Genomic DNA, 27,011 nt, shown 5'->3' on the forward strand with positions numbered 1-27,011 from the left:
AAGTAATAAAAGAAGAAAATGGACTACTTCAAAATGTGTCCCCCCCCCCACACACACACATTTTGTCACGGGTGCTTCAGTTTTTTTCAGTTTTAAAGCTAATTTCCTTGCAATTCTATAGATTTTGCCATGTCTAGTGTGTATTTATTTGATATTTGAGTGACTGAACATTACAACAAAATATATGGGCTAAAAACCTAGCTGAAAAACATTAGCTGACATGGGCTTGTTGATCTGGACATTTCTGGAAAGTTATCAATAACTCTCTAATGTATGTAATAACATGACAAGAGAAAAACTGATGATGCACTACACAATTTTAAAATGTTACATCCCGGGGGTGCTCCCCACAGTCTGGGAACCACTACTGTAACTATCTCTATGGGTCAAACTTACAACAAAGTAATTACAGTAATTACAGATCAAAAGCCTATAAGTACATTTGACTCTTGAAAATGAATTTGTTATAGTGTTGTGAATGTGTGTGATTCATTGGGAAAGTTGTGTGTTTGCACAAAAGTTATTGCTTGAAGGAATAAGAAAGGTTTTGTAAGACAAGTCTTTACATATTCAGCTGAAATGTGTAGGTTATCTGAACAAAGTGCTCCGATTTTTTTCTAAAAGGGAATGTATTGATTGATGTAACATAACTGTCGTTTGGAGGCATCCTCATGCTTCTTGCACATTCTAAGAAAGACTATATGCTATTGATCATTTGATCAATGAAATGGATTATATGAGACCCAATTTTATTGGTTTATACATTAACGCTCGACGCTCCACACGTTTCAGCAATAGGTTGTGATCATTGAGCTAGCTATATATTAAATTACGGATGAATATGTAAAGCGTGTTATTTTCCTGAATATATTTTGGGGGATACAATTATATTCATTTTCTTTAGCCAATTGCTGTAAAGAAACTGGAGCCGGGCTGTGTAAGAGATGGGGAAAATACGTCAGAGAAATTACGTATCTGCGTTTGTAACCCAATAGAATAAGGGGAATCATATGCAAATGAGATAGGAATAGGAAGTGAATTCCGAGATGTCAGTCTAGCGGTAGCTACATGTTAATGCATGTCCATCGACAGAGAGGGAAATAATAGAAAAGACGGACCGTAAATTATTTCGAGATAAATATAGAAACATCCCTATGGAAAGACACGGATTCAGACACAAAGGAGAAAAGGAAAAGACTGGACACGGTGTAGGAGAGGACGGTAAACGAGGTTAGTTTGCCAGCTATTTCTGTCTGTTACGATTAGGGACGGGGCGCAGGGAGCTGTGTTGTTTTCGTCGGTTTAGCTAGCTGAACACACCACTATCGAACTAAGCAAGGTATGCTAACTACCTAACAAATGCCATTTTCCATTTGAACACATACCTTGCTTAGTTCGCTAGCTGTATGTTGGTTTGACATACTGCGAGAGAGGTTGTCAACATTCATTCCACCACTAGCTTGTGGATGCGCGAAAAGCAGGGATGGTGAGTTGGGGCCCTTTGCCAAATAGCATCGAGCTAACGTTACAGTACTAGTCCTCTCTTACTTGTTTACTATATTATTACTTATGTCGACAAAAACATGTTTTATTTTACGAAAGCCATCTAAAATATTGCTGTGTCCAGCATTACCTATCGGTGGCAAAGCCATTGATAGAAAAAGCAGCGGGGACTGCATGGTGCGTACTGTATGTAGCTGGTGGTGGGTTTCCCTTGACTAGGCTTGACTTGCTGCGCACCATGATAATCTGCATTTACTGAGATGGCTAACTAAATTAGCTTGCTAGGTAATTGTCTTCTCATTCAGTGTGTTCCTATTCCTATATTGTCATCATCACACACTTAGGCAAATTATTCCTACACCTGCCTACCAATACACATGTGGAAAAAAATGTGGTCCATGTGATGATAACTAAAACAGGAGAGTTAAATTTGGGGTAAGCCATCGCTCTGCATTCTCACTCATGCCCAGCTGCAAGTGTTCGCTACTGTGACAGACAGATTAAAGAGTAGGATGATATGGGGCTGAGCCCGTGGTGGTTTCCCTAATCTCTCAACTACGCAGCTCTGGAATGTTATTGTATCTCATGATGGCAGGGCAGGCGGTGATTCTTAGCACAGGCTATCCGTGGCCTATTGAGGCACCTGCTCCCAAATGATTTAAGGCTACATCAGTGATCATGCTGGATGACTGACTGGCCTTCCCACATCAGAGTCAATCTGCAGTTTACATGAAACAACAACAAAGCGGCCACCCATCACTTGTTTTAGTAAAATGCGGAGGGATGGGGTTTGAGAAATGTAATAACACTCAAATTCATAGACAGAGCTATGGATGCAAGCTCTGAGCATCCATGAAATTTAAAGTATGGTTTCAACCCCCCCCTCCCCAAAAAAGTGGCTTGTAGTTACTGCAGTTGTTATTAGGACATAACTAATGCATTCTAGATGGTATAGATGAGAACACACAGAGCCTAGTTTACATCCCAAAGGCACCCTATTCCCTATATAGGCCTAGTGCACACAGCTTTAGAAAGGATTCATAGAAGTGCTCGGCCTGCTGACCTTAGTGGCCATGGCTAATGTAATTGATTCTTATCAGATAGTGTTCTTTCTGATTGGAGAGCGCAGTAATTCCATGCTCTACAGGGAATTCCATTTGGAGCAGTGGAGGACAGCGGGATCACTGTTAGTAATGGGGCTGTTAGGATTGATCATTGCACATTCTCTTGTTAACCAAGGAGACAAATGACCTTTATCACATCCGTCACAAATGACTGGTTTGAGGTCAGTGCTTAATATTGAAGAGGAACTACAGGGATTGTAGAACCATGTTAAAGGAAAGAAGTCTAGTATGGAGATATGAAGAGGCACAATTTCTCTGATGTTCTGTTGGGTTGTCTTGGCAGATCGTGCAAATTCGTAACACCTGTTTTAAAACATGAAATAAAAGTGTTTGTTTTTCTTCCAGATTTGACCACGTCACTGTGACTCTGTCACTGCACAAATAAAGGCTGTTGGACAGAGTGGATCATCTTTTTATTGAATTGAAACCTAAATTGTAAGTAAGTAATTGTTTGATAGAATTGCTCAACTCTTTCCTATCCATGTTCTGAAGTTTGTTTGTTTGTTTTATCTAAACTACCTAATCATCTGACTCTCATATTTACATACCACAAGTTCCTCTTTTTGGACTGTAAACCAGCCTACCTCTTTCTCCTCCATCTCTTTTTGTTTTGGCCAGTCTGTTTACCATCATTGGCTTTGTTAATTTTCTGCTTCTGTCATTGCTGCTAGCAGGCAGCTGAAACATATTTAGCTGTTGCTAGGCTACATGCCTTGAATTCCTCTTTTTGACAGAGAAATAGCTAGACCACTTTGTGCCCTCTGTTTGTTCCATGGTCCACACTGTTTACTGCCACTGATTAAGTTTGGTGAACAAGATGTAAGTTTAAAGTGACATTAATGTAGTTTTGTTGTCTAGGGTACAGTTAATCAGTGTACTAGTGAGCATGGCTGATGTAGGCTAGTTGATTTAATGTGTTCCGTGTAGCAGGATCATCCGTACTAGCTGTATTTGTTCTAAGTGGAGTATTTACAGTCTAACGCTTTGTTTACTTCTCTGTGTTTGTCTCTCAGAGGCACCATGGCCACCCAAGACTCGGGCTACTATGACTACACCATCGTCGCCCCGGAGATGCCGGCCATGTTCGACGGCATGAAGCTGGCAGCGGTCGCCACGGTGCTGTACGTCATCGTCCGCTGCCTGAACCTCAAGAGTCCCACCGCCGCTCCTGACATCACCTACCAGGACACGCCCCTGAACCGCTTCCTGCTCAAGTCCTGCCCCATCCTGACCAAAGAGTGAGTGACCTTTTTGCCTGTGGTTCAGTCTTTGGCCCTGTTCTGCGACCATACAGGACACTAGTCTAGTACAGGTCTTTACCCCCAATATATCTTAATGCTGAGTGCCAAGCAGAGACCCATCAGGTCTCATTTTTCCAGTCTTTGGTATGACTCGACCGGGGGAACCCAACCTTCCAGTCTCAGGGCGGACACTCTAACCCAAGGCCACAAGTATTTTATAGCTTATTGGGGTCCTATGATTTGTTCAGGGGGTTTTCAGTAGCCTGTAATTGGACCACTGCACCCATGATCGCCTTGCCAAGATCGCACCAACACTTCTGTTGTCACTCTACACTATAGCCGACATCTAGTCCCACATTCCAAAGAACTCCTGTGTGTTGTGGAAAAAAACGATACTCCTGTATGACTAGAGGTTTCTCTGAATGTGTGGCATGGTTCAGAGCCAGTACTCTACTCTACTGGCCTAATAGTCCTGTCTTAAGGGAGTCTGAAGCCCAGTGGGAGACTCTGGAGGCTTCCCTCAGCTGCTGTCTCATTATGTAAGCCTCTGTTACTTCATCTCAAATCTCTGGCCACGAGTGCTCCCCTTACGGCTCTGGTCAAGACTAGTGCACGTAGGGAATTGGGATGCAGATACTTTTTATCCAAACAGACTGTAGATGTAGTTTGAGGTTTGTGTGTGTTCATGTGCGCTGTTTGCTTTTGTTTGACAGTCTGTCTGTGTTTTAAGACTGGTGTGTTTTTAGCCGTGACTAACGGACCTGGAATGTTCCAGACTTCCTCAGGGAGGGATGCCCAGTTAAACATTTGCCGTCAGTTCATTTTATCTAGTCATAGGCTTAATAAGTATGTGATAAGACAATTTGTTTAGCTCCAACTCTTGCAGATTTTATAATTTAAAGGTTCATTATACTAATCAGTAGGTTATTTGCTTCTTAATTAAATACATTTTAATCTTAATTTTGCACTATATCCCTCCACTGGGCTGTACTCAGTCCAAAGCTAGCCAAGACAGAATGTGTGTAAAAGGATATTGGGCTAGTAGGGCTGTCTTTCATTCATCAATTGCTCCTTGGCACTGTTTATGCTGACTAATGGTCCAAGACGGTTTGTGTAACTCCTAGTGACACCCAGTCGAGTTGCATAACACTGTTTCCAGCACGGTGACCACGGACAGATCAGTCATGGAGAAGGAGAGAGGTACACAGTGAAGGAAATATGAGACAGGGGGGCAACGACTCTGTGTTCAAAGCAGTCCATGCATTCCATCTGTCATTGTATTCTAGAAAATAAGGGCGCAGCTGAAATATTTTATTCAATTTAGCCTACGGAGAGTTTGGGAATAGCCTAAGTAGTTTGGGAGTTCGCCTCTGAAAGGGCAGGTCCTGCACTGGAGTGATGTGCAGCAGAGCCATTCTTCTCTGATGCTGAGTGAAGCCAGGTTTCCATGATCAGAGGTCTACTTGGCCTTTTATCTCAATCTGTCTCGGATGGCTTTGTGTTCAGGAAACCAGCCCTGTAAAGGGGCAATGTGGGATTGGTACATCTGTTTTTGAATGTTTAAATTAAGGATATGTAGCTATTGTTTTTTTGAAGAATATCATTTATGAATGCCTCGAAGAGCTTAGGTTTTGTTTAGCTCCAACTCTTACCCCATGATTTTACCCCCCAAAAGTGTTGTGGTTACCCCTTCAGGCAGTAGATCAGAGGGATGTGTATTGCATCATATGAAAAGGCTAGTTATTAAATCAGACCTCCTATAGAACAGACCTGTGACTTTGATCTGTACCTCAGACAACACCCTTAGTTGTCTATCTATCAGCCCACGCTGGCTTCTGTTTCCTTTGGTCTGCTGCTGACTGTCAAGGGCAACAGCAGGTTACAGTGCACACACTCGTGCACATAGACATGCTTGAGGACACAAACTTGCGCACAGACATGTAGCTACATGCGTGTGGACACAGGTTTGCTGGAATGTCTTGACTGGAGCACCCAGACCTACACCACTCTAAAGTGTAGGCAATTTGACAGACTGATTTCATTCACACAGTAGATATTCAAAAGTGTAGCTTTCATCAGTCATGTATTGGGCCATAGCCTTTGCTTGTGGTCTTAGCTGGTCTGTTGCCCCCCCCCTCGCCTGCCTGCCCGGACTCCTCCCCTTGTCCTCTTAGTCCTCCTGTGACAACATTACGTCATCCCTGCCAGTCGAGGATAATTCGCAGAGCGAGAATGTTCTGGGGAATCAAACCTGACCAAGACTTTAGTGTATTAGTCTATATCGGGATATTTAAATCAGAGCCTGGAGGTCCAGAGTACTCCTGCTTCTCTGTTCTACTTCATACTACCTCCCTAACTCTACCTACGTCAGAGTTGATAATGATGTTTACACAGGGGTTGGAGGTCTTATCTGTAATATTAGTAATTGTGTGGGGAAGCATCAGCGGTCATTGTGTGTTTTGAGATGAGTGTTATGTAAGGGAAGTAATGTCCAGGTGCTCAGACTGCTCTAATGACAGTGAAGGAAGATGAGATTGAGGGGGGTTGTGTAACTGTTGATTTAGCAACAGACTTTGCTCGCTGACGATATTTACTGTACCAGTGTGTACACTCCCCACCCGTGTGTGTGGACCGTCAGTTCATCCTTTGACTGGGAGAGGATCACCCTGACCTTGGTTATCTCCGACCTTGGTTATCTCTGCAAACAGCCTCACAGCTGCCTAGCTATTCGCTCCAGTCAGGGAGCTGCCTAGCTATTCGCTCCAGTCAGGGAGCTGCCTAGCTATTCGCTCCAGTCAGGGAGCTGCCTAGCTATTCGCTCCAGTCAGGGAGCTGCCTAGCTATTCGCTCCAGTCAGGGAGCTGCCTAGCTATTCGCTCCAGTCAGGGAGCTGCCTAGCTAGCTGCTATTCGCTCCAGTCAGGGAGCTGCCTAGCTATTCGCTCCAGTCAGGGAGCTGCCTAGCTATTCGCTCCAGTCAGGGAGCTGCCTAGCTATTCGCTCCAGTCAGGGAGCTGCCTAGCTATTCGCTCCAGTCAGGGAGCTGCCTAGCTATTCGCTCCAGTCAGGGAGCTGCCTAGCTATTCGCTCCAGTTAGGGAGCTGCCTAGCTATTCGCTCCAGTCAGGGAGCTGCCTAGCTATTCGCTCCAGATGTACCTTAAACTATGGGATAGCATAAGGTGTCAGTGTTTTGCATAAATCACTAAATATTGTTATGACCTAGTTCTATTTATCTCAATTTCATCACAGGGACATTAAATCTGAAGGCCAGAGTGAGCAGGCCAAAGCTACATTTGAGGAAATTGCAATTGTCAACATCGATCTCCTTCTTTTGTTATCGTGGCTGCTAATCTATAAACAGACCTAAAATGGAAACACTACTTGTTTTTGGCCATTTGCCAAGGGTTTCCTGCTAAATGTTCGGTGTACGTCTGTGCTAAACTCAGTGTGCGGATGTGAGATGGTAGATTGTATGACTGTGATATGACTAGCCCAGCTCATGTCTCACTGCAGTGCTAGCAGCAGATAGATCCACTTTGATCTCCTGCAGGGTTGGACCCTTACCTACGTCTACTCCCATACAGATACAGTACCAGGGCAGATGCATTATCAAGGATGGTCAGCTTCGTGTGTGTTCTACTTAGGAATGTGAATCTCTTCCCTGTCCCTCGCTGTGTATAAATGTTGTTCCAACGCACTGTGACTGAAAGTCAACACAGCAAATAAATCACCTATCTTTTTGCCCTTGTTGTCTGTGCCTAACCACGTTTGGGCTATTGTCATGCTGTGCTGTTTCCACTTTGTTGTTGTCGTGTTGCTACTGTGTTTTCATATTGTGCTGCTGCCATGTTGTGTTGCTACTGTGTTACGTTGTGCTGCTGCCCCTGTGTTGTTGTCGTGTTGTGCTGCTGCCATGTCATGTTGCTACTGTGTTGAGCTGCTGCTTTGTTTTCTAGTTGTGTTGTTGTCTTAGGTCTCTCTTTTTTTATGTAGTGTTGGTGTCTCTTTTGTCATGAAGTCTGTTTTGTCCTACCTTTTTAAAAATAGTTTTATCCCAGCCCCGTTCCCCGCAGGAGGCCTTTTTGCCACTTAGTAGACCTTCATGGTAAATAACAATGAGTTCTTAATTAACTTGCCTAGTTAAAGGTTTTATACAAGTAAAATTGTATACTACATTAGCTGACTCACCAAAATAACACAACTGGAAGCAAGAACAAGTCATCAAGTAAAGTTATTCTATTACTTCAAGGGACATCCTAATTCTGTTGTGTGCTTGTTTCTTACAGAAACCTCTCATGGACACTGTTGCACATTCCACACATGTTTCTGTGCACAGATCTGGAGTTAGCATGGCATTGTAGAGTGTACTGTATGTGTGCCATTTAGGCTACTAGCCTATGTGATAGAGCTCCTAGGGCCTATACCAAGAATTACAATGTATTTTATTACCTGCAAATAAACCTTTCATCTCTTGTAAAGTAAATTAAGTAAGTAAGCCTTGGACAAAGTAAGCCTTGTCCGAGCCAGAACAGCCCATAGTGAATCTCTGTGTGTTTTGCAGGTACATTCCGCCCCTGCTGTGGGGTAAAAGTGGCCACCTACAGACAGCACTGTATGGCAAGATGGGACGTGTGAGCTGCCCTCACCCCATAGGCCTCAGGAAGTACTTACCCATGCAAGATGGGGCCACCGCCACCTTTGACCTCTTCGAGCCCATGGGGGACCACCGGACAGGAGGTGGGCTAGTTCAATCATTCATGGATCATTTATCAAGAATGGAAAATCTCTATTGGCACAGGACTCTCTTTTTTTTTCAATATAAACATTCAAAAACAAAACCATCCCCCTCAATTGAGATGTGCTTGCCTTACCTTTTCTATGCCTACGTTAACTGGTTGAGAAACATTGTCATTTACAGCAATGACCAAGGAGAGAAGTGCAATGGGAAGGAAAGCTGTTGAATGAGCTCATTGGAAGCATGAGAGCAAATTCATCAGCCCAATGTTGTGCTATGGACCTGTCCTATGTACGGTATTGGTCCTGTCTGGGCTCAGTTTGTCAGGGCGGTTTTGACGCCTTTGGTCCATGGACTTGTTTACCCTGTGGTTCCATTTCCCGTTCTGTAGGTGATTATTATGTCAGTGTTGTTGAGGACACAGATTTACAGACCGTGACTCTTGGTAAACTCTACTATCTTTACTTTCGGCTAAGGTGATGAGATCAGGGGCTGCGACCCAAATGGTACCCTATTTAGTGCACTACTTTTGACCAGACTATTGGCCATGGTCAAAAGTAGTGTGCTGAATAGGGTGCCATTTGCGACGTAGATAATTTGTTTTGACCTCCGAGTTGAGATGTAGTAGTTTCTAATGGTCAGTAGTTTGCGTTGCCATATGGAAGGAAGCATGTTGCTTTACTTCACACATCTACTTTGTTTCCTGTTCTAGTTGTGCTGTTGCCAGTGGCTTCTGTCTGTGTTGTCTGTTTTATCTTATAGTTATTAAAACATATAGATTTGTATCCCTTTTGCCTCTTGTCAGGCCGTCATTGTAAATAACAATTTGTTCTTAATTGACTAGCCTGTTAAATAAAGGTAATGAAGAGCCTCTGGTAACTAGGCTACTTATTGTTTTATTATTTGAGTCACTGGGACATCTCATCCTATAGAGGTTTTATTGAGGCACCATACTGTCTCTGTTTGCTGCCTGTCAGATTTCCGTACCACACCGTGCAATGATCGGCCCATGAGGACGTGTAATCTTGCCTTTACATATTTTCATTTGCAAACGGCTCACTGATCCATCTGTCCGTATGTTTGCTATTCCAACAGATGACGTCACCATGGTGATATGCCCGGGGATCGGTAACCATAGCGAGAAGCACTACATCCGCACCTTTGTGGGTCACTCTCAGAAGGAGGGTTACAGGTGTGCTGTGCTCAATCACCTGGGTGCTCTGCCCAACATTGAGCTCACCTCACCTCGCATGTTCACCTACGGTGAGGACTACACAGGCGTGTACAAACACACACATACTCCTAATAAAACACACACATACTCCTAATAAAACACACAAAGCAACAAGAAGAAATTATAGGTGAAAGACAGGTTTTCACCACACCACCCTCATTTCAGATCAATGGCCATGAATTATGCTACCAAGGAAAGGAACCAACTCAAAGCCCCAGTATGTAATGTCTTTACTCTGGTCCGTGTGCTTGTTCTGGTAGGTTGCACGTGGGAGTTTGCGTCCATGGTGGGTTACATCAAGAAGATGTTCCCTCACACCCACCTCATAGTGGTGGGCTTCAGCCTGGGAGGCAACATCGTGTGCAAGTTCCTGGGAGAGAACCGGACCAATCAGGAGAGAGTGCTGTGCTGCGTCAGCGTCTGCCAGGGATACAGTGCACTCAGGTGGGCTACGGTCTTAAGACTTATTTAAACCCTGTGCAAGTACGCAAAAGCAACATGTAAGAGCTACTCAAAATGGCTATCCAGTGTTCATCTGTGGAGTTACAAATTGCAGTGCTGCACACGTTTGTGTATTATAATTTCTACGCAAGGACGCAGAATGGACATTTTGCCTAGCTAATGGTGTTTGTTAAATTACATACTATATGCCCTTTTTACACACAGCTGTATACTAGGTCAGTGAAGGTGTCATAAACATCAAAATATAAACAGTGGAGACACATTGTCTTTTTTAGAGGCAGTGTTATGCTTGTTAGCAATGAGCTGTAACGTAGCCAACTTAATGTAAATAAGTGTTTTGCCCCAACTTAGTGAAGTTAGCTAGCTGAAGTTATTTACTGTGCAGTTGGTTAGCATCCATTGCTACTCTTTTGCAAGCTATGGTAAAACAGCTGTCAAAAATGACATACTGTTCAGTTGTGTTTTACGAATGGTGAAGGTGCATAAAGATGAAGGAATTCAGATATGTCTTAGTTTGAACATTATCCACTGAGTTTGTAAACTACGGCACGCGACATGGTTCAATGTGCCAGTAAATAAGCACAATTAACTTTTTAGTTTTTTCAAATTGCCACTGTCTTGGCGCTAGAATCAGAATCATGTATACTGTGCTAATGCCAATAGAAGAAATTAGTGACAGAGAGCAATGTACAATATGGCGAACTTAGCAAACAAGGCGTTTTATGGTAATTACTGTAAAAGGAGGTTCACTCAGATGGAATTCACTTTGCCCAGCAGCTTTCTGTCTGACAAGATGGCAACAAGGCTGAGAGTAGCTGGGATCCTGTTTTTTCCCCAGCATCATTGATCATGTCCTGTAGTTTGGCTTTATCTGTGATCTCAGTGGACTGGTGACTAACACAACAAAGACAGAGGACAGATGCCCTGCCTTTTATCCTTGCCTGGGTGCCGGTCTGTCTCCGCTGTAGACAACTGGTTGTTGCCTTGCCAAGTCTTTTGAGATAGGCAAAGATGTAGGCTCCAGTACAGTAGTTCTGTGTTATTGAGTACTGAAACAGACTCATACTGTTGGCTGCTCTGTTAACCTGGGTTGTTCGTTTTCATGCACCATGCAGTTCTTCCATGGAGGTTGTTTCAGTGTTTTCCCTTCTGTCTTAGTCCCTGTACTCTATTTGATTACACTTGGGTCTAAAGCAGACTGCCTGTTATCATAATGAGCATAGACTTTGTAATCACTTGAGCTTTTGTCGTGACGGAGAACTTTTTTTATCACGATACAGTGACTGAAAACGCACAACTCTGGTGTTTCTAGATGTGATATTGCACACGCTCTGGGATGGAGTAGATGGAACTCTGTGAAACATGTGGTGTTTCTGAACCACACCTTTGAGTTTGAAACGTGGCCAACGTCTCTTGGCAGGAACACTCTGCTCTGTCCAGAGAGTAAACAGTGTGTTCGTGAGTGTGTCAGGACCAGGCAGACTGGACTTTTGTGAAATGGGAGTAGTCTTTATACCTCTGTTTTATTTTCCATTCCTGTCTGTCATAGCTAAAGCCTTGTCTTTTGTCATTCCCCATGCCATCTGTTGAATGGGATTGTTATGCCTGCTGCGTAGTTCTCACTATATATGCTACCTCTGTAGTATTTCTCATCAGGGTTGGGTGGGTAGGTTACTTTCTAAATGTAATTTGTTAGTTACTAGTTACCTGTCAAATTGTAATCAGTAATGTAACTTTTGGATTGTTCAAACTCAGTAATGTAATCGGATTACTTTAAGTTACTTTTTTGATTACTTCCCCCTTAAGAGGCATTAGAAGAAGACAAAAAGGATCCATCAAACACTGTGTGTCATCATAGAGGTCTCTGAACTTGTGGTCAGGCAAAAAAATCAGATTTAGCCTACATGTAACTGATAACATGTAATCAGTTACTTCTCAACCTTGTTTCACATGTGCACTAGCAGATATGAAGTTGGTCTAGATAATTGCTAGATGGGTACTGCTAGCTTGTTGCTAGCTAGTTATTAGCTTGTTGCTAGCTAGTACTGCTAGCTTGTTGATAGCTAGTTGCTAGCTAGGTAGTGTTGGTGAGTTCATAGTGCAGTAAGAGATCGTTCTGCGGATTTAATGTGTGGGGTGATGGTTAGCATGGCAGCTTCAAGAGTACAAAGTGTTGTTGGCAGCAGGTTTTTGTTGTCCTTCATTGGCCTATAGTAATGAAACCTGTGTTTCATGCTTTAGCCAACTTTTGAGTATGTTGGTTGTCAGGCCAAACAGATATAAACATGACAACAATATAATTAGTTCTCTCTCTACACACAACTGACTTCCGTGTGTGTGTGTGTGTGTATATATATACAGGGCCCAGGAGACGTTCCTACAGTGGGACCAGTGCAGACGCTTCTACAACTTCCTCATGGCCGACAACATGAAGAAGATCATCCTTTCACACAGGTACTCAGCCCTGTTCCAATACTTAGCACATTCACACTGGTAGGCCCAGTCCAAAGAAATCCCTAGCTCCTACCCTAGGGCCATGACACTTCTCATACTTCTGAAATGGCCAAATTACTGTAAAAGCCATATGGTGGAAACTCCATGTGGTGATTGGGAGCTATCATCACATGATAACACCCATTTAAGCCCTGCTGGGGCCACCCATCTGCTAAATGGCTTATATTATTTAAGATCTATGACAAATGGCTTGGACTTAACTCAGTCACAACCCAGCAGATCAGTAAAATTCCCCATGGAGGAGAAACACCAAACCCGTACAGAGCAGCTCCCTGAGGCAAACTATTTAACCAAAGAAATGGAGGCAATTAGGCATGGAAATTCCTGGTATAGGTATAGATTTTACTGAGAAAAACTTGTGTTGTCACGTGTTTCAACGCCATGTCTCAACATTTTGTGTGTGTGTTTACAGGGGCAGTCTGTTTGGAAATGCAACGAAGATGGAGGATGCGGACCTGAGCCGGCTCTACACGGCCACCTCCCTCATGCAGATCGATGAAACCATCATGAGGTATAGGACACGCCCCCCACAATACATTTGAGTAAAAGACACGAAATAGAATCTAATAAGGAACACATGCTAAAATGACACACAATGCAATTATTCCTGTGAGCAACCGGTCTCACATTGACCCCCTGTGAAATCAGTGTTGAGTCCTCAACACTACAATATTTAGAACTGATTTCACAGGGGGTCAATGTGAGATTTATGGCTGTATGTTTAAAATAGACTGTCAACACTCAACAGCACCTGCTGAAGTTCAAGCCAAACTTTTTGAGTTTTGTCAATACATAGGAACAATATGCTAGGAGCCATTGAGCAGGGCTGGGCGATTATCGCCTAAAACAAATTCTAACTTATGGGAGTTTCTCGATTTTAAATCTTGAAATAAGCTTTGTTGCACAATTTAAGGTCAAAACACTGCATTTCATAAGGAATTCAGGGCTTGTAAAATTATACCTAAGCCTTCAACCATAAGACCCATTAATAATTAAATAGTTTAACCTGCTTTTTGGCAATAATCACTGATCTGGCTTTCAAACCTGTCTATGAAAATGCCCTTTAAACAAAAAAAAGAAACTTAACCAGAACCAGGTACAATGTACATTCACTAATAATGACTGACTTAAGGTAGCAGGCATAGATAATGAACACAGGTCAACCTCTCAAGCACACCTTCTAATGAGTAGCCAGCTAATCTTTATATGTCAAGTCTAGCCAACTTGGGTGTATTTGCTTGCTAACATGGTATAACAGTTGAACTGTTATGAATACACCCTCCTGTCCATCTCCACCTGTTTGAACAAACTGTTCACTTTGTTTAGATATTGAAATCAAGTGAGAACGAGTTGTCAATTCTGGATATTAATGCGTATTTTTATGCTCATTGCACATTTATAAAACGCCTACTGGACAGTTGGCACATAACAGTATGTGGCTAAAATGCTGCTAGCGATGGTGTTACCGCAATGCTGCGCACGACAGGAACTGAGCAGACATTTGCCCAAGTCGTTGATACTCACGTCTTAGTAAGGTCTGCTCTGTTCTACATGTTGGGAGTTGAGACATGAAAAGGGTATCATTAGAATGGTTTAGTTTAAATGCAGATAGATTTTAAACTGCTCATTGTCAGAGAGGAAGAAGTGCTCTTTAGTCTTTGTTGTGGTGAGTGTCAGGGGGAGGGGCTTGGTGTCTGTGCTAGTGGGAAGGTGCACAGTGAACACAGCACAGAAGGAGCAAAGGAAATGAGAAAAAAGACAGTTAAAAAAATACATTTTTTTACCTTGATTCTTGCGATACAGGCATTTTGAACATTGTTCTAAAACATTAATTTGCTATATCGCCCAGCCCTAAGAAAGGCCTCTGAGTATCTTGCTGTGCATGGTTCATAGGGATGTGCTCACCCACATAGTATGTCACTTAATAATCCCTGTCCAGTTTCCACAGCATGCTGCTTTGTTTTGTGACCTGTCACCCCTCCTGTCTCTGCAGGAAGTTCCACGGGCACAACTCCCTCAAAGAATACTACGAGAAGGAGAGCTGTGTGCATTATATTCACAATGTAGGTTGATACTCTTTATCCCTACTTTTCTCTCTCCTGTGTGAATTAAGAATACTTTTCTAAACATGTATGTATGTATGAATATCAGAAATGTACTACAGGAAGTGCTTAGAACAGTGTGAGGTCTTTGGAGAGTTCATGATTTAAGCTTGTGTCTAAGTGGACTCTTATACTGTATGCAATACACAGGCCCAATATCTAATTATGGTTGTATTTTTTAGGTTGACGTGCCACTTCTGCTGGTCAACTCTGCAGACGATCCTCTGGTGCACGGGTCTCTGCTCACCATCCCTCGCACACTGGCAGGTAACAAACACCTGCATTAGTACACACGCGCGCACACACACTCACTTTCTCTACTCAGAGCTCGTCCCTACAGAGACACAGGGCCATTCGGCTGAACCGCCCTATCCGGTCCCCCAGGACACCTTTTCCCCAGAGATAAACATGTGTAATTCCCCACTTGAAAACATGTCATCTATACTTGGACTGTCTGTGTCCTGCTTCTGTTATAATGCAATGTCATTATAGTTAACACAGACAAAGACGTTTGTACAACATGTTGATCATGTTGTTTATAGTTACAACAGATGTTTGTACAACATGCCTTTATGTAAAGCAGAGGGAGCAGTGGAGCTACATTAAAATAATTATGCGCTGAAGTTCTGTTTTTTTTTAGCTATTGAGAAGAGGCATCCAGAGAATCTGATCATGCAGCCACTCCATAAGAAGTTAGCCAGTACTGTAACAGTGAGAAAAACACATGGCTAAAATTAACTTGGTGTTTGGTGTCAGCAAGCCACTTTGAAAAGTCACTTTTTAATGTCCAGAACAGTATGAGCACATGTTATTTGTGTACTACCACAAGGGAAATCATTAGAAGTCTACTGTGTTTTCACCAGTTCAACACCTGGTACAAAGTTCTCCCTTACTTTGTCTCTGAAACAGCAGAGCTGGAATAGGCAGATGAATCCTTTAAGTCCCACACCCAGGCCAGGGAGGGGGCGGTATGTACAACTAGGTGTGTTGGGAATGTCTGACTGATTAACACTGGCTCTAACTCAAACTCACACACACACGGTAGTGTATCACACAGATGAGAGCCTCCGTCTCCTCATGTGCTCGTGACTTAGACTCTAGACACCGCTAGGCATTACCTTTTTAGATATGCAAACTAAAGTCTGGCATTTTTTTCAACACTAACTGATTCTAATGATAGGTTACCATGATTGGTGTTCTATCATTTTAAAATAGAACACTGAGAATAGCGGCCAATCAGCTCAATCCTCAAGGGTTTACTGGGTTGATCAAATGGAGCAGTAAAGGAAAGCATGCTATTTATGGAAACAACCACCTCAGCACTACCAACTAGTCACCATTTGTTGGATTATATTAGATCCATGGACTGGACAGTACTCTAGCCAGTTCTCATCTCTCACGGGATTTCTGGAACAGCCCATCCCAAATTGCTCTCTATCCCTCTCCCTTTGCCCTTACCATTTAATGTAAGCATGTCTGAAGGTTCTGGTTGGGTATAAGCTGTGTAGTGGTAGAGCTTCCACAATATTGCTTCCCACCTTACAGATCAGCAAACATTGAAGGGGTAGGTCTAAAGAGAAGTCCCCTACTGAAATGATCACGTTTCCTCAAAGTGGTGCTGAATGTGTGGTGGTGATGTGACCTGTTATTTATAGAGTCCCAGAGCTGGGATGGAGGGGAACACTAGCTCACTGGCTTGTTGTGGCCTGCACTACACAGAGATGCAGGGTGGAGATATAGGAGATTCTCAGCTGGTGCCCTGCCTAACTCTCTGAAAGGGGAAATCAGCTGGTGCCCTGCCTAACTCTCTGAAAGGGGAAATCAGCTGTTGCCCTGCCTAACTCTCTGAAAGGGGAAATCAGCTGGTGCCCTGCCTCACTCTCTGATAGGGGAAATCAGCTGGTGCCCTGCCTATCAGAGAGTGAGGCAGGGCACCAGCTGATTTCCCCTATCAGAGAGTGAGGCAGGGCACCAGCTGATTTCCCCTATCAGAGAGTGAGGCAGGGCACCAGCTGATTTCCCCTATCAGAGAGTGAGGCAGGGCACCAGCTGATTTCCCCTATCAGAGAGTGAGGCAGGGCACCAGCTGATTTCCCCTATCAGAGAGTTAGGGAAATCAGCTGGTGCCCTGCCTAACTCTCTGATAGGGGAAATCAGCTGGTGCCCTGCCTAACTCTCTGATAGGGGAAATCAGCTGTTGCCTTGCCTAACTCTCTGAAATGGGAAATCTGCTGGTGGTTCGGTCCCCTTTGCCCTTGAAGAGTCAGGCTGACTCACACTGGCCACAGGAAGCCTGGAAACATGTGAAAGCTGTTGTATAACTAATGTGGTCACCTCACCTGGAATCAAACTTTAAGCTGCAAAGTAGTTGGCACATGTCATTAGGACTGTGGCGGACAAATCCGGCCAACAATCTTTTAGTTGGAACCTCAGTCAGGAGTCTTGTGCGTAGTGCTTAACCCAGAGTTAAAGTTGATTCCATTTCATTTTAGGATTTAAATGGAATGTTATTCAAATGCAGAATATGACAGTATTATTATTACTTAACAGTGTGCAGTTTAGATGAATTAGGCTTCTGCTTTGCTCATACTTATCTTCCGTGTCACAAAATGGAATCTGCATATTAGACATCATTTCTGTTTTAAAGCAAGCTTCAACTTTTCCCTGCGTCTAGTTCATGGTCCTTTTTAAAACGCTATTAAACAATTGATAGGACCGCTTCCCAAAAGATGCAGCCAGCCAAACTGAATGGTTTATTATGGATGTGTTCCTACATCAAACCCTCTTCAGGGTTCAGCCTAATGGAAAGCTGGGGTGTCCTTTTTGAATTTTTTATAAATATGAGTCATTTCCTAGAATCACCTAGGCTATTATAACCTCTGGTAGATGTTAGCAGATAGTGTATGGTTGGTACAAGCCCTGTGGGATCACACTCACCAGGCGGACGCTGCAGTTTTCCCCCACTAACCCAGTTAGAGCTGGAGAAATTAGGGCTCCATGTCTGGATGCCACACTACTGTTCTGTTCAGGGTTGGGGTCCAAGTGATTTCAATTGTGGAACAAGAAACTTTTAAAGTATATGGTTTCTACTTTTCTGTTTAATTTAGAAGTAATGGAAAATGGGGGTCCATTTTTATTATTGAATTAGAATATCAATTTACTTCCTTAATCAGCCCAACCCTGATTCTGTTAATCAGCCCAACCCTGATTCTGTTAATCAGCCCAACCCTGATTCTGTTAATCAGCCCAACCCTGATTCTGTTAATCAGCCCAACCCTGATTCTGTTAATCAGCCCAACCCTGATTCTGTTAATCAGCCCAACCCTGATTCTGTTAATCAGCCCAACCCTGATTCTGTTAATCAGCCCAACCCTGATTCTGTTAATCAGCCCAACCCTGATTCTGTTAATCAGCCCAACCCTGATTCTGTTAATCAGCCCAACCCTGATTCTGTTAATCAGCCCAACTCTGATTCTGTTCTACCAGTTGTAACTGGTAGGCAGCAGCTGGGGAATACCTGTAATACTGTTGTTACCCGCTACCTGCTCAGTCATTTCACAAAAGGTTCTGTTGTGCTATTTTAATCTGTTATTTACAACGTTCTAACCGTTTATTTCAAGTTAATATATGAACACTAACCTCACTAAATAGGTTATAAATAGGCTGTACTGTACAGACTATAATCAGTGACTTGTCCCATTTTGGTTGACGTGCACCTCCCAGTGGATTGGGTTGAACAATTGGTGTTTCAACAAAAACCAAAACCGAACGGTATGAAGTAGCTCAGCTACAGAGTCATGAGTTAATTGTTCTAGTTGGTCAATCCTGATAGATATGACATGTTTATTGCCTTTATCAAGGCTCTATTTATCTTTCATCAGGGGTATTGAGCTACCTGGTGATAGTGATTGATGTTAATGCACTGGACCCTGCTCTCCTTCCTCTCCCTGTCCTCCTAGACGCCTGACTCAAGATCTCTGTCCCTTTACACGGATGATGCCATTTTACGACCTTGGTGTAACATTGTGTGCTGTTTGTCATTTTACAGAATGTATGGCATCATTCCTGACATAACTGTCACTAAACAATGACTCCCATGTGGTTCCGGGGGCTGGTCCGGTGGTTGTGCTGCCGACCCGGATCACATGCCCCTGGAGGCAGTGGTTCCATCTCCCGTTCCTCCACTTGCTTTCTGTACTGTATCCCTCATCTCATTCCTCTCATACATTTCTATCCATTTGTCTATCAACTAAAAAAATCTGTTTTAAAAGATGCTACTATCTTCTAATTCTACCCCCTCCCTTTCTGTTCCCTATCCCCCTCCAGAGAAGAAGCAGAATGTCATCTTCGCCCTGACACTGCACGGGGGGCACCTGGGCTTCTTTGAGGGGGCCGTGCTCGTCCCCCAGCCCCTCACCTGGATGGACAAGGTGATCGTGGGTTACGCCAACGCCATGTGCCAATGGGAAAAACAGAAACCGCCATGCCAAAAAAGCGGGAACCTGAATACATCCTGTCCTGAAGAGAAGGCAGCGTAAACTTTAACTTCCTGAACTCCTCTCTCGCTCACCTCTGACCCCCCTCCCCACTCACTGAGGAGAAACCTTAACCAAACTTGAACTACTACTCTCTCCTCTCATGCCTCTTCTCGGGCTACTGTCTCAACCCTCTCCTCCTCCTCCCGGGTACCCCTATTCCCTCAGCCTCTACTCCTCCTGCTGCCCCCCTCTAACCAAAACCACCTTACACGTGAAGGAACTAAAACGACTAAATGCCTTTGTGCTTTGTCTCTGAGGGGAACTAGTGGAGTGGAGAGGAACAACTACTTCTGTCCTTACGTATACATTACCAAGAGAGATCCCTGAGATCCAACCATGGAGACTTTGACCAAATATTCACTTTAAAAAAGGGATAAAACAAACTGGCATCCGACAAGTAGAGAAAAAGAGAGGGAGAGAGAGCGACATGGTAGATGTGTAGTCGTAGAGAAAAGGAGCACAGAAGAAACCTCCTAGTACTATCTCTGAGGACTAATGAAGCTGCAGTGACTGTACGCTACAGTGCACTCACTGCTGACGACTGCCAAGGCTTTAGCCTAGTTTGCCGTCTTAAACCAACACCGCCTCTTTATACAATGTATGTTACTCGCAAATAATGTATAAAAAGACAGTTTAGTTTAGCAGGCCGTGTGTGCTGAGAAGGAGAGCTGCGGGATAGCTCTTAGTATGTGACCTTTTCTATTAGGTTGATCTGATTCTCTGTTCTGTCTGTTTTAGTCCTAAATATGTTTTCTTGGTGAATAGCAGCCCTTTTTGGAAGGTATACAAATATGGAATAGTTTATTATTATTATTATTATCATACAATTATTTTCAGATCACGAGATCCCCCATAAAATGAGTATCTATTTCGCACTTGATTCCATGTAGAATCATTGGGTATGTCTCACAATGCACCCTAGTTCCTATGGTGAAATATAGTGGACCTGGTCAAAAGTAGAGCACTACAAAGGGAATAGGGTGCCTTTTGGGATGCATCCAAGATCTCACTCGCCCCTCAGTGATATTAAGCAGTGGAGGTAGGTTTTTACCTAGCGGACCTGACCTGTGGTCAATCTCAATGAGATCCATGCACATTCCTACTGTCTCGTTGTTCTATCACCTTTATTCAATGCACTTTATATGTTGTATGTCACATTTCTTTAGTCAACCGTTTTGTTATTCTTTCTTTTATGGGACTGGCGGAAGATAAAAGGTTTAGAAACGTTTGTTTTGCGTAACGTTTAGTTCAGTGACACTAACGAACGGGAGGGAGAGAGGTTGATAACTCTTCAAGTTAGACGGCCCAAATGATCCCCACGTTCACTAAACCCTACAGTCCACCCTCCCAGTAGAGGATTTTTGTACTTAAAAATAAGACACTTTTTCCAAAATAGTGCCCTACATGTTAGTACACTATGTAGGGAATAGTGTCATTTGAGATTAGCCCTCAGGGTGAGTCTTCCTTGGCTGTCTGTCCTGTGCAGTCAACCTACTGAGCCTTACTACTAACCCTAACCTACTCAGTCCTATACCCTTGATCAGCTCCAGGTCTTCTAAAGCATGACTGACTATAGAATTATTCCCTTACACAAAGTAGCCCACTGCCAATACACAGACAGTCCAGTGTCAGACACTCGTATGGAAATGGACCTAGCAGCTCAGACTCAATATCACTCAAATACATTTTCAACCAAAGTCACAACGTAGATAACTTGCTGTGATTACTGGTTTATCACATCTGATGTTGAACCTTTCATTGGCGAGGGCACTGTACAGACATGAACATACACTCATGTAGATGACTGGTATTATAGACCATGGGACCTGAGCTGTGAGGTGTGCTGAGTAGGATGGCCATAATCATTGTGTTAATGACTTCCAACAGACTCTGTTTTGTTGAACCAAAAGTCATCACAGAAAAGTAATTTTTTTAGTTGAGCAGTGGTAGAATACTGATAGAATATTGGTGGCAGTGTTGAGGTCTACCAGAGAGGAAGTTTATTATACATGGGAATGGCCCAACTTTGTTGCTAGGGAACATTATCTTTCAAAAGGGGAGAGAACTAGTTTCCATTTAGTTTTGTCAGGACAGAAGGTCTTAGCACACACGTTTGTGTTTGAAGGAATGCTGGAATGTTAATGCTGAAAGATGCTGAGGTATATGAGAACGATGTGTAGGTGAGAATCTGAGGTTTGCAAAGACTCAACCCCGAACTCAAGGGGGAGTGGCGCAAAAGATCAAGTTTAGATGTTATAGCTGAGACGTCATAGCTTTCCGTGGTTCCTCTTCTTATATATAATGGCCATGCATTTCCCTTCAAAGCCTGCAGAGGCAGCCATTCTGGTGGTGTGTTGTCATGACATGTCCAGTCCAGAGGTCCAGCCAAGTGAACTGTAGGGAGGTAAAGCTGGTGATTCACTGTACATTAGTGTTATGTCCCAAATGGAACCATATTCCCTATATAGTGCACTACTTTTACCCTGAGCCCTATAGACTCTGGTCAAAAGTAGTGCACTATATAAGGATTAAGGTGCCATTTGGGATGCTATCCAGGCGTATCAGTCTCACCCAACCCATACCTTCTGTGTAGCATAATGAGCTCTTTCAACATCACCTCATGCCAGTCATTTGGCTGGGTGAGTTCTTTCAGCCTTGTAAACCGTCACTCCCTTCTCGAACTTCACCTCAGTCAACTGGCATCCAAACACAAGGGTGCCATCTGCAGGCTTGGAGAGAACTACAACTTCTGTCTTAAATCCAGCCAGTAGGTTACTGTACTGTAGTCCTTTAGACATTATTGATGTTAACTCAGTGAGACAAGATTTTAATACAGCTGTTGAACTGATGTTTATTACCAATGTTTGTTACCAATTTTTAAGGACACTTCACCGTTTTAGTTAAAAGTTTATAGAAAATCAATTAGTCAGTGACTCGTCCAGTCTAACCGATAGTCATGTGGTTCTGAGATATCCCAGCGAGTAAGATCTGAGTCTTAATACACCAGCATAACAAGCCGTCTTTGCTATGACTCCACACCAACAGGGTGTGTTCTGTCTAGAAATCCACTTATCACCTAACTTTGCACAGAAATGCAGGTTTGGATTGTATCTCTTCAAACTACTCCCAGAATTGAACATTTAGTTTGTTTTTCAGATGTATTTTTTAAATGTGTTTTGTATTTTGTATTGTTACGGTGACTTATTTTCTTGTACGTGCAGATCAGAGTGAGTGTATATGAATGAATGTAGGTGTGTATGATGAGTCCTAACACCATCTCTGGTTTGGAAAACCAAAACATGTCTTCACTTTTTAAACATACAAATGAATTAAATGTATACATAGTTCGGTCGTTCCACCAATTCAGTGCCTTTTTAGAATTCAGCTGGTAACATTCTCTCAAAGTGCACATGTTCAACTTAATTAAAAACACTTCCCACCTCAAGAGGTTCAATAAAAATGTGACTGAAGTGTGAAGTAAAGTAATAGGGTTGGTGATCATAAATCAACCATAAATCCCATTGTGATGGAGGGAATGGGAGCCTGTTGTGTACAACCGGGAGGGGCAATTGAATGCAAGCTTTTAAAAAATGAAAGTGCAAACATTTGTAGCCTGTCTAGAAATATGGAGTAACAGGGTTGTCGTGTTCTGCTTGACCCACTCCGTTTCCCACCACAAAACACCAGAACCAGCTCACCTGCTTTTACACTGTGATTTGACTATTAGATATTAGTTTCTTTAGGTTATTATTATAGTTTCACCATTTTAAAACGAGAGTTCAGTTTACATAAGTAACAGAGTTCATCTTAAAATGAAGGGACTTTGTTTCCCTTGAAATGAATTGCTCATCACATGAAATAAATTACAATCTTCAGAAATGACTGCCAAAGCAACTAAATAACTAGGGCTTTACAATGGAGAAATGTTGAACTTAAGTGGGTTAAAAATGTTCATGGAGGGACATGTCAATGCTGATATTATTTTTATTTTTTTGTGCACTTTAGGAAGTCTATTCATATAAAAAGTGGGTTTATTGAGTTCTCCATGTGATCTATATTAAAGGGCACTACAATGAATGTAACAGGCTTTTAAAATGCAATATTGTTACACAATTTCTACTTTAAATATCAAAGGGATGCAAAAGGCAGTCATTTGGTGAAACGACCCAGTTATATGTTACCGTATGACAGGGACCAGGGGCCATTTATAAAAGATTAAGGCAATAATCAATAGGGATTTGTTTCTCTCAAGGTGTAAATGCAAACGTGAGGGAAAGATGAGTACAAGATGAAAGTGGGAGAACAATCTTATTTATGCAGTTTTGTTTGGACATAGAGAATGGGCTCCAATCCATGTCCGATGTTCTGAGTTGTTTAGTTTAGGATTGATACGAAACAATGTATTCATCTTAACTCTGCTTGTTGACCCTAATTGTGTAAGTGTGACTGACTATGGTCTTGCAGGTCCTGCTTTTGAGAAACAACCCTTTGAGACTGGATGAGGTCACCAGACTGAGATCAGAGGCCAAATGTAATTAATGTCTCAGAGTAGGAGTGCTGATCTAGGAACAGTTTAGGCTTTTAGATCAAAATACATAATTGGCTATATGGACATTCAGGACCTAGATCAGCACTCCTACATCCCCAGGGGTTTATTCCATGGGCTGAAATGTCCAGAACGATGCTCATAGAAAAGTAGTGCATAGAACCAACATGGTTCTCGATTCCACAAGAAAGAAAGCTCTGTAAATGCTATGCAATCCATTTCTATCTGAAACGTTCTGACCATGCCGCGCTGGTGAACACACCTAGATATGGGGAATGGAGCCCTTTCCACCAATAAGAACACAGTGATCCATGACATCAACAAATCTTCACTTTAACATTCTAGAGCTTTATTCTTCTGTTTACAATCTGTTTCATTGTACGAAGATGTTAGCTGTTTTGGAAGGGTGGTGGAAATGTAATTTTGGTGCACTGATATAATCATACAGTATGACATTGAGTTCAGATCACTGGTGTGTTTTTGTAAAGAAAACCAATGGTGTGTGTGATGTACTAATAAAACAAATATGGTTGTGTTCCAAAAATAAATTATTTTCTTGTAAAAAGTTTTCTTGTTATTGTCTTCATGATCAACTGGTGGTCTCATGTTCAGTGCCTTCAGAAAGTATTCACACCCCTTAACTTTTTACATATTTTGTTGTTACAAAGTGGAATTAAAATGGATTTAATTGTATTTTTTGGGGGGGGTCAATGATCTAAACAAAATACTAACAATGAAAAATAACATCTTGATTAGATAAGTATTCAACTTGGTAACAATTGACAACCAGCATCATGTCATAAAATGTTCATAAAACTGTCATGACATATATTGTGTTATGTTATGGCTGGTTTTGACACCCACATAAGAGTGTCAAAACCTACCACACAAGGCAAAACATTCCATTACACCATAGCCTACTTGTCAACAGTATGTTTGTTATATAACATTTTCTGAAATGTACCATATTCAATTATTGTAATTATGCACACATTGATGTCAGACATGCACCTACCCCAATGCTCTGTTGCTGATGAATGCAGGAGCAGGATGAGACACCCTCTTTTTGACTGATGACTGACATAGGCCTGTCACGTACATGCCCATCTGGCTTATATGATTATGATGGTCATAATGCTTGACAGTATCAGAAAGGGTATTTTCTTAGTCCAAGTGACACAGTATAGTCTTAATGCTTCATGACAGTATCAGAAAGGGTATTTTCTTAGTCCAAGTGACACAGTATAGTCTTAATGCTTCATGACAGTATCAGAAAGGGTATTTTCTTAGTCCAAGTGACACAGTATAGTCTTAATGCTTCATGACAGTATCAGAAAGGGTATTTTCTTAGTCCAAGTGACACAGTATAGTCTTAATGCTTCATGACAGTATCAGAAAGGGTATTTTCTTAGTCCAAGTGACACAGTATAGTCTTAATGCTTCATGACAGTATCAGTGTATTTTCTTAGTCCAAGTGACACAGTATAGTCTTAATGCTTCATGACAGTATCAGTGTATTTTCTTAGTCCAAGTGACACAGTATAGTCTTAATGCTTCATGACAGTATCAGAAATGTATTTTCTTTCAAGTGACACAGTATAGTCTTAATCAGTGTATTTTCAGTCCAAGTGACACAGTATAGTAGTATCAGTGTATTTTCTTAGTCCAAGTGACACAGTATAGTCTTAATGCTTCATGACAGTATCAGAAAGGGTATTTTCTTAGTCCAAGTGACACAGTATAGTCTTAATGCTTCATGACAGTATCAGAAAGGGTATTTTCTTAGTCCAAGTGACACAGTATAGTCTTAATGCTTCATGACAGTATCAGAAAGGGTATTTTCTTAGTCCAAGTGACACAGTATAGTCTTAATGCTTCATGCAGTTCATGATTTTCTTAGTATCACAGTATAGTCTTAAAAGTATCAGTGTATTTTCTTAGTCCAAGTGACACAGTATAGTCTTAATGCTTCATGACAGTATCAGTGTATTTTCTTAGTCCAAGTGACACAGTATAGTCTTAATGCTTCATGACAGTATCAGAAAGGGTATTTTCTTAGTCCAAGTGACACAGTATAGTCTTAATGCTTCATGACAGTATCAGAAAGTGTATTTTCTTAGTCCAAGTGACACAGTATAGTCTTAATGCTTCATGACAGTATCAGTGTATTTTCTTAGTCCAAGTGACACAGTATAGTCTTAATGCTTCATGACAGTATCAGAAAGTGTATTTTCTTAGTCCAAGTGACACAGTATAGTCTTAATGCTTCATGACAGTATCAGAAAGTGTATTTTCTTAGTCCAAGTGACACAGTATAGTCTTAATGCTTCATGACAGTATCAGAAAGTGTATTTTCTACAAGTTATTTAAAATGTTATGAAAACATGACTGTAAAGAATTCATTACAACAAAGGACTTAAGAAACAAACTTTCAAAGAAAGTAAACTTCTTGGCAAGGAAAAAACACCTTTGAATAAATGTGGGTTTTGACACCCTTATGTTGGTGTCATAACCAGCCATAGAATAACACAATATATATATATATATATATATATATTTTACTTTAGTTTATTTAATAAATATATACAGTGCATTCGGAAAGTATTCAGACCCCTTGACTTTTTCCACATTTTGTTAAGTTACAGCCTTATTCTAAAATTGATTCAATTGTTTTTTCCATCAATCTACACACAATACCCCACAAGGACAAAGCAAAAACAAGATTTAGACATTTTTGCAAATGTAATAAAAATAAACAGAAATCACATTTACATAAGTATTCAGACCTGTTACTCAGTACTTTGTTGGAGCACCTTTGGCAGCGATTACAGCCTTGAGTCTTGGGTCTGATGCTACAAGCTTGGCACACCTGTATTTGGGTAGTTTCTCCCATTCCCCTCTGCAGATCATCTTAAGCTCTGTCAGGTTGGATGGGGAGTGTTGCTGCATAGCTATTTTCAGGTCTCTCCAGAGATGTTCAAGTCCGGGCTCTGGTTGGGCCACTCAAGGACA

General features: G+C 42.0%; 1 protein-coding gene across 2 annotated transcripts; it reads left to right on the forward strand.

Annotated features, from left to right (window-relative positions):
• The first annotated feature begins 1,024 nt into the window (after window positions 1–1,024).
• Window positions 1,025–24,565, forward strand: LOC112242445 (monoacylglycerol lipase ABHD2). 2 transcript variants are annotated; one of them, XM_042316108.1, is made up of 11 exons: window positions 1,025–1,230; window positions 2,973–3,066; window positions 3,641–3,865; window positions 8,430–8,605; window positions 9,699–9,866; window positions 10,098–10,281; window positions 12,661–12,753; window positions 13,226–13,324; window positions 14,807–14,876; window positions 15,098–15,182; window positions 19,242–24,565. In XM_042316108.1, exons 3-11 carry the CDS (start codon window positions 3,648–3,650, stop codon window positions 19,451–19,453), a joined length of 1,305 nt encoding a protein of 434 aa, XP_042172042.1. In that variant the 5' UTR covers window positions 1,025–1,230; window positions 2,973–3,066; window positions 3,641–3,647; the 3' UTR covers window positions 19,454–24,565. The 2 variants fall into 2 exon arrangements, with proteins under 2 accessions (XP_042172042.1, XP_042172041.1); XM_042316107.1 differs by having other exon boundaries at window positions 2,973–3,062.
• The last annotated feature ends 2,446 nt before the right edge of the window (window positions 24,566–27,011 follow it).

This window comes from Oncorhynchus tshawytscha, unplaced genomic scaffold (assembly GCF_018296145.1).
Source record: "Oncorhynchus tshawytscha isolate Ot180627B unplaced genomic scaffold, Otsh_v2.0 Un_contig_6717_pilon_pilon, whole genome shotgun sequence".
NCBI classification, from domain to species: Eukaryota; Metazoa; Chordata; class Actinopteri; order Salmoniformes; family Salmonidae; genus Oncorhynchus; species Oncorhynchus tshawytscha.